This window comes from Lipotes vexillifer, unplaced genomic scaffold, assembly GCF_000442215.2.
Source record: "Lipotes vexillifer unplaced genomic scaffold, Lipotes_vexillifer_v1.1 scaffold664, whole genome shotgun sequence".
NCBI lineage: Eukaryota > Metazoa > Chordata > Mammalia > Artiodactyla > Lipotidae > Lipotes > Lipotes vexillifer.
In genome coordinates, this window is record NW_006782421.1 from 749,025 (window position 1) to 757,378 (window position 8,354).

Here is an 8,354-nt window from a genome sequence, read left to right on the forward strand (position 1 = left end):
GGGGGGGGGGAAACCCTTGGTGAGGAGAATGGCGAATGGTGGATAAGCCTCTCAGGTGGTAAGAGGCGCTGGTGCCCCGTGGCACCCATGACCGAGGCGGTCCTGCTCCTTGTAGGGTGGAAAACGGCCTCCGTATCACGCGTGGAGACTCCATGCTGTGGGACGCCCGTGTGCCTGCATCCCTTGCCAGGCGACAGTCTGACTGCGCACACGAGCTGCCCTGGGACCCTCTCCTTTCCTCTGTCCCTGCAGCCAGGAGGTCTACAGGGACATGACGAGAAGCAGATTATCTGCGTTGTTCCCAGGCCTCCTGGGGCAGCTCTCGGCCCCGACGCCGGGCAGGTGGCCGAGTGGCCCTTCCCTGTGTGATACAGAAGCACAGACGTTCAACAGTGTGTCCTTGACAGTGGCTTCTACCACCGCCTCCCGCACGGTCCCCACTTCCTCCACCTCCATCACCTGCGTTGTCACGGTCACCGTCACCGCAGACCTGAGTGGAGAACTTGCGGTGCCCCGGGCTGTGCGCCAAGCATCGTTCTGCACGCGCTGTCTCGTTCCATCTCTGCGGCCCTACCTGAGAGACTATTTAATGAGTCCCGTTTTGCTGGTGAGGAAGCAGAGGCCCAGGGCTGCTGCTCACTTGCCAGCGACAGCCAGTGAGTGAGCACCGGGCCACCTGGACCCACAGACTGCAGAGCCTTCCCTCCTGGCCTCCGTGCTCCTTTGCCTCCGGTGACAGTGTCACGTGATGTTGTGCGTTTACGGCCTTTTGTCACCTCCTTGGTCGCTAGAGCATCACGTGGTTGCTGCCACTCTCACGCACATGGTGCCGGGTTCAGAGGTGCCTCTCCCTCACTGGCGGCACTGCGGGGGCCACGTGCAGAAGGAAGCCTGCTGTGCTTGGAGCAGACATGAAGCTCCCCGGACACAAAACCTCTCTCCCCGCCCCGGCCCTCTCACTGCTGATCCCCTCGCCCAAAACCGGACCGGGAGTCGGGGCCGGGGCCGGGTGGCCCTGGCTCCTTCTCTCCCTGACTTTCATAAAGCCTTCAGCCTCTCGGTGGCCCAAGAGTGTCAGGATGACGGATGCGTCCCGTTTGAAGAGCATCCGGCTTGAAGTCTGTCTTGGCTGGAAACTGAGCAATCTGACTGACAACGCAGCAGCCCAGGCGCTTGGGGGCCGTCAGACCGTCTCCAGGGGCCCCAGACACACTGTCAGCTGGGTGGGAAGGAGCCAGCCGGGCAGACAAAGCATTTGGCTGGGTGGGGTGACTGTAGCCAGCTGCCATACTTACTGAGCAGATTCATCCCCTGTTCGTTTGTCTGTCCCTGGATCCGCGAAACCTTCCTGGGGCCCTGAGTCTGCACCAGCCGGGGAGCCGGGCGCTGGGCGTGATGTAACAGCCGAAGGCCGCTGAGCACCTGCCACGTGCCTGGGTTAAGCCCTGAGCCTGGCTGATCCCATGGACCTGACGAAAATGCTGTGACATAGGGGTGTCTCCCTGCGTCAAACTCATCTCTCTCTCTCTGTCCCCTGTTTTGTTTTGTTTTTAAAACTATCTGGTGTTTTATTTGTTCTTTGTTTTCTGTGCCGCGCACCAGAAAGGTCTAAACTGTACGTCAGGGGAGAGAGTAATGGTGAGAAGAGGAGAGAACAAGACAAGGGACGGGAGGGATGCGGTGCAGCCACGTGTCACCGGGACGTGGCACCAGAGCCCACCCCGGCCCTGCTCTGGATGCCGGCTCTGGGACTGTCCCCTCCTCGTGGGCAGCCCTTGGGGGTACGAGGGTCCTTTCCTAACCTGAGTTAAGAAGCCGTTAGCAAATTGTCTCTTCGGCTTTTGCATCAGGGATGTTCTCAGGCACCATGCCTTGGCCACCACCACCCGCTCCGGTTGGAGGGGGTGGTGGTGGGATTGGCGTCTCTGGGCAGGCGGGGGCTTCCTGCACTTGGCCCGGGCTGCACGCGGCTGCACGGCTCCCTGTCTGCTGACAGCCCACCGCCTACCCACCGTGGCCCTTGTGTCCTGTGCGCTGACCGTCAGCTCTGCGGTATCTGCGTTCCAGCTGCCTCTTGCATCCCAGAAACTGTGTCAGCGGTGGCTCTGGTGACTGTTGTGGAGAACAGAGACCCCCATGCTACCTGGTGAATGAGTGGATGAATGAATGAGTGCATGAGTGAATGAGTGAGTGGGTGAATGAATGCATGAATGAATGAATGAGTGCATGATGAGTGAGTACATGAGTGAATGAGTGAATGAATGAATGAGTGCGTGAGTGAATGAATGAGTGGATAAGGGAATGAGTGAATGAATGAATGTGTGTGAGTGAATGAGTGGATAAGGGAATGAGGGAATGAATGAATGCGTGTGTGAGTGAATGAATGAGTGGGTAAGGGGATGAGTGAATGAATGAATGAGGGTGTGAGTGAATGAATCAGTGGATAAGGGAATGAGTGAATGAATGAATGAGTGTGAGCGAATGCAGCCTGAGAGTCTCCTAAAACAGCAGCAGGAGAAAGGCAGCCCCGTGGAGAGGTCTGAAGGCAGGGCCCCGGGGTGGGACTGCAGCTCGATGGGAGCAGCTGAGAGGTGGGGAGGGCCGGCGGGGTGGCCAGAGGAGGCTGGAGGGGCCGGCGGGGACCGGCCGCAGGACAAGGCCCGCGGGCGGCTCCAGCTCAGGGTCCTGCGCCGGTTACACAGGCGCACCGTGGAGCAGCTGAATTCACATCAGAGTGTGGATCAAGTTCAGAGCCAAGAGTTGGAGAAGGGGTCCAAGACGCGAGCAGACGACTGCACGGAAGCCCCTGAGGCTGGAGGGCCTGCTGGGGGGCAGGGGCCCCGAGGGGTGCAGCGTGTGTGTGCGCGTATGTGTGTGTGTGTGTGGCTGTGCCGGTACGTACGTGTGTGAGCTGCAAATGTGAGCACACGTGGCTGCGTTCGGGTGTGAGTGCATACCTGTGAGAGTGCGAAAGAGTGATGATGTGAGCTGTGAGTGGGAGGGGGTGTGTGCACGTGAGCGAGTCTTTGAGTGTGAGAGTGAGTGTGTACATGTGAGCAGTGTGGGAGTATGCGAGTGTGTGTGTGTGATGTCTGTCTTCCGTCACCCTGGGGGGATTTCTTTGTACCAGACCAAACAGAGGAGGTGGAAGACCCGAATTGCTGGCCTCGATGGGCTGAGAGACTGAGCGGGGCTGGCTGGGGAGGCCTGGTGGAGACAGGCAGACACTGAGGCCAGCTTTGGGCCAGGTGTTCACACACGCGCCCTCACGATGAACACAGCCTTTGCTTGGTAACAGTGACGCTCTGCTGAGAGCATCACACTCCATCGTGTGCTAAATCCTCACAAGACCCTGACAGGCAGGAGGGACCGTCTGCAGTTCTCAGCGGTCGGAAGGGGGCAGAGAGCAGCTGTAGTTTCCAAGACCTTCCTCAAAGCTGGGAAGTGGCAGAACTGGGATTGGAACCTCTGGGTGCCTGACGGAAGCCTGGACTCTCCAACACAGTGAACTGCAGAGCGGGAAGGGAGTCGGGAGTCCCACGTGCTAATCCCAGTGAACTCTGATTGAGTTTGCATGTTGTTTATCCATCTGTGCACCCACCCTCTCATTCATCCGTCTACCTACCCACCCCTCATCCATCCATCCATCCACCCATCCATCCTCCCTCCCTCCATCCCTCTCTCCATCCCTCTGTTTTAGGTTCTGGGGATGCTGTGGTGGTGGAATAGCCCCATGAAACTCACCAGCTCACCTGGAGAATCGTACACACCCCTGTAGCTCCCCACAGGCTGGGCCACGACCCTCAGCTTGGTCTCACGATTGGCAGCTTGACCAAGATCCAGAGTTAACCAGAAACTCTCCCAGCAGCGGTTCTTATGTTTTTTCTTTTTGTTTCCCACTCAGCCGGGAATGAATGACGTGCTGGACTACGGCCTGGACCGAGTGACCAACCCAAGTGAAGTTCAGGTAACACAGGTCGGTCTCTGCTGCATACGCTGGGCGGGGCCTAGGTCAGGGTCTCAGGCTGGGAAGGTGTCCACGTGTCTGTTGTCTGTTGGTGTCTGTGGGGCCCTGGTACCTCCCCTTTGAGACTGCCAAAGAGGGGAGGCCTATGGGCTGTGCGTTATGAGAGCAGGGGGGCCATGGCAGGGGTTCTGGTCAAGAGAGACTGGAGTTGGCAGCGTGCAGGTCAGAGCTAATGGGATCTAGATGGTTGGTTTTCAGACTTTTCTGAGTCACTTCCCCCTTTGAAACCCTGATGAAAGTTATGAACCCATTTCACCCAGAGGTGCGCAGACAGGCATTTCGCACACAATTTCTGCCAGTCCCCCCTCCCCCGCCCCGAAGTCTATAGGCCCCAGGCTCACAACCCTTGAATCAACTTTGGGTTTAAACCTTAGTCTGCGTGACAGGACCTGGACTTTCCCACTTTCTTTTGCATCTCGTTGGGTGGGATCTTTGCAAAGATTCTCCTGTGCTTTTTATTTGAAAAGGGCCCTTTCCCCCCAGTAGGCCACCATTGATGATGGATGGTTGATTTCCTAAGATGGGTTTTTATTTAAAGAAAGATGGTGCAGAAGCTGCTGAAAGAGTGGGCATCCCGGTTAGGGTTTCCCGACCATGGCACTGTTACTTGGGGCCAGACCGTGCTCTGGGGGTTGCCCTGTGCATTGTGGAGTTGAGTTCAGCAGCATCGCTGGCCTGCACCCCCTGGACGCCAGTAGCTCCGAGCCTTTCCCTGCCTGCCCCTCAGTCCCAACTATCAAAACTGTCTCCAGACTTTGTCTGGTGCCCCCCGGGGGGCCAAGCTTGCCCCAGCTGAGAACCACAGATGCCAGTAAACCAGCCTAAACCCACGTAAACTAGCGGTAGATGGTTTCCTTGCTTTCTGTCTACCGTTGTCTTTGGGCAGCAAGGGGTCAGGGGCCTTGTTAGCCTAGTGTGTCATCCGTGAGCCAGTGCCTAAAGCCCTGGGCGGGAGCCGGGGCAGTGAGTCCAGAAAGGAGGAGGAAGGAAGTCGAGGGGCAAGAGGAAGGCGCAGGCAAAAGCTGGCCAGGAGGCTCTGACTTGTGTGTGCTGCCCACCGGGACCTGGAACTCAGAAAGGCTTTGGGGACCCCCCCAGTGTGTGGGCCAGAGGCCCCGGTTTCGGCTGGAGTCCACCTGGAGGGAACGTCACATCCCCAGAGGGCATCCCCCGGGGCCGTTGCTGGGACCCTGATCCGTAATTCAGAGTCACCCTTCCTTTGATGCACGCTTGGCACTGTCAGCCTTCAGCGGCCTTTCCTACGTTCCTCTCGTCAGATAGCAGATAATTGCCAGGGCCTTGTCAGGCTTGGTTACCAAGGAAACAGAGTCATCAAGGAAAATACTGAACCGGGCTGGAAGATTTGCAGTTATTATGAATCAGGCAGCTGTGGAAACCTCTGTGGTGTGGCGGAGGGGAGGGTGGAGGGGGAAGGCCCATCGCTCGCTCAGACCAGGAGCTGCTGTGTGTGTGTGTGTGTGTGTGTGTGTGTGTGTGTGTGTGTGCGCGCGCGCGCGCGCGTGCGCGCGCGTCTGTGTATGTTGTATGTGTATGTGTATGCGTCTGTGTACGTGTGTGTATGTGTCTGTGTGTGTATGTGCGTTGTATGCATGTGTCTGTGTGTATATGTATGTGTATGTGTGTGCGTCTGTGTGTGTATGTGTCTGTGTGTGTATGTGTGTGTCTGTGTGTCTCTGTGTGTATGTGCATTGTATGCATGTGTCTGTGTGTATATGTATGTGTATGTGTGTGTGCGTCTGTGTGTGTATGTGTATGTGTGTGTGCGTCTGTGTGTGTATGTGTCTGTGTGTGTCTGTGTGTTTCTATGTGTTTGTGTGTGTCTGTGTGTATGTGTGTGTGTGTGCGCGCGTCTGTGTGTGTATGTGCGTTGTATGCATGTGTCTGTGTGTGCGCCTGTGCACGTGTGTGTGCGCACGTGTGCATGGGGCGGGATCTCTAGCTTCAGCCCTGGCAGCACAGCGCAGATGCTGAGTCAGCTGCTTCCTCTCGGGCACTATCTGGGGTGCCTTCCCAGGAGGGCCGCCAGGCCCCGCCGCTGAGGAAGTGTATCCAGGCTCCCTGACGGGCAGGCTTTGGGCGTATGCATGTGTCTGTGTGTGCGCCTGTGCACGTGTGTGTGCGCACGTGTGCATGGGGCGGGATCTCTAGCTTCAGCCCTGGCAGCACAGCGCAGATGCTGAGTCAGCTGCTTCCTCTCGGGCACTATCTGGGGTGCCTTCCCAGGAGGGCCGCCAGGCCCCGCCGCTGAGGAAGTGTATCCAGGCTCCCTGACGGGCAGGCTTGGGGCTGAGATGCTCTCAGCCCGGAGTCTGCACACGGGCGGGGGGGTGAGGCGCTGTGTGACCGGGGTGCTGTCACTGCCGTTTACCCTCTGTCTTCTGTGTCTCTCTCCCACCAGCTCTCTTTCTCCTGTCTGCACTCTGGCTTCCCTGGTGCATTAAGAAGAACAAAGAACCGTAATCCTCCTGTGCACGGGGCCCCTCCGTCCTCCCCTCGGCCAGCGCGGGTCACAGCCAGCTGTTAGGGGCTGGGCTTTACCTGTGTGACCTTCCCCACAGTGGGACCCAGTGTCCTCTGTTTATCTGGCCTGAGAGGAGAGGGTCCAGAGGACGGGGCGTGTGTCCAGGAGGCCTTGGGGGTGGAGAGGTGTCGGATTGCTGCCTCCTTCAGAGAAGATCTCCCGGTGCCGGTTGGAAGAGATGGCCCATTTCCGAGGATTCGTAAATTCTTGAAAAGATCTCTTTTTTCCTTAAACAGGGGCAAATGATCCAAGAGCCATAAACACCATCGAGCACAGGAAGGAGGCTGTGGGGTTGGCAGGTGTCCACGACCCTGCGTGACCCACTTCCTCAAGCTGATGGCCTCTGGCCGCTGGGGCACCCAGCCCTGGGAGGAGCCAGCCAGAGCCAGGGTGACACATAGGGAGCGTGTCCTCTCTCAATCCTGATGCCTAGAGGTGGGGGGCCACCTTCCCGTTATCTCAGAGAGGATTTGGCCCTGCAGGGAGGGGCTGAGTGGTGGCCGGGCCCCAGCCTGCTGTGGGCAGCAGTGCCTGGGGCCGGCCCTCCCTCCCCGACCCCGACAGGGTCACCAGGGTCGTTTTGTGACGAGGGCCGGTGCCGTGTGCTCGAGGGAGCTCTGATACCAGAGTGACCACAGCTCCGCCACCCCCTGGAGCTGTGACCTTGGACAAGCTCTTGAGCTCAAAGTCTCAGTTTCCTCATCTATAAAATGGGAATAAGAATAGTTCCTTCTTCGGGGGCCTCAGCGAGGTCATTTATGTGAAGTGTCTGGAACGGGATCCGATGTGTACACTGCAGCTTTCACTGTCATTTCAACTGTCTCCCTGCTGCCAGAGAGCATTTATGGGGTCTGGAGGCCCTCAACCCTGCTTGGGGGACTGTCCCTCGCCAGTTTCCTTCTTATCCTTGTCTCTTCTCATCCTGCTGCCCTGGCTGGGGGTGGGGGGAGGCAGGCACACACCAGTGTCCACACCCCTGCCTGGTGCCTCCAGCGGCTGCTGAGAACAGCACTGTTTACACTGGCGGCCACGCCGGCCTTTGGGCAAAGGACAGAAGTGTGGCTGCACAGTAGTAAGTACTGTGCTCTGCAGAGCCCCCGGCCCGGAGCCCTCCGTGAGCAATAACCCCTCCCGCCATGTATTCCCCCAGCTGGGGACAAGCGGCTGTCTTCCTGGGGCTCCTGCGTGACCGGTGGTAGCAGGGGGAGGGCTGAGGCTTGCCCACAGCTCCCTGTGTGCCGGCCACGGGGCCGGCCGCTTCACCCCTGGTCGGGGCTCTGAGCAGATTCAGCAGCTCACGAGGCAGAAGCTTTAGCATCTCTGCTGCACGGTTGAGACAGGCCGAGGGACCAGGCAACGTATCCGAGTCACACGTCGGAGACGGTGAAGCTGGGGTTTGGGCCCTGGTGTCCGTCACGCAGCTTCTAGGAGCTTTGCTGGATTTTATCACCTTCTCCCAGCAGCTTGGGGAGTGAGGCTTATATAAGTTCCCTTTTTCCGAGGACAAAACGGAAACAGACAGATTGAGCCGTTTGCCCAGGCTGGGCCAGCCAAGGGGACATTTAGGTCCTCCGGGTACCACCTCTGCTCCCCGACCGCACCCTTCGGTCCTGCACCCAGGGCCCCTTTCAGGAGCAGACGGCCTGTGCTCAGGCCCCCAGCTCCATGCTCAGCAGGCCCGCACCTGCCTTGATGTTCTGCTGTCTTAGAATTCTTACTACCTTTTCGGACCAGGGGCCGGGCACTTTCATCTTGCCTTGGGCCCTAGAAGCTGTGTGGTCATCC

At 58.4% G+C, this 8,354-nt stretch overlaps 1 protein-coding gene across 1 annotated transcript in view; it reads left to right on the forward strand.

The window, feature by feature from the left end:
• Positions 1 to 8,354, forward strand: part of RGS9 (regulator of G protein signaling 9) — a 56,910-nt gene that overhangs the window by 28,216 nt on the left and 20,340 nt on the right. The window contains exon 9 of the mRNA XM_007455282.1: positions 3,905 to 3,967. Coding sequence (XP_007455344.1) covers positions 3,905 to 3,967 — 63 coding nt within the window. The remainder of the gene's footprint in view (positions 1 to 3,904; positions 3,968 to 8,354) is intronic.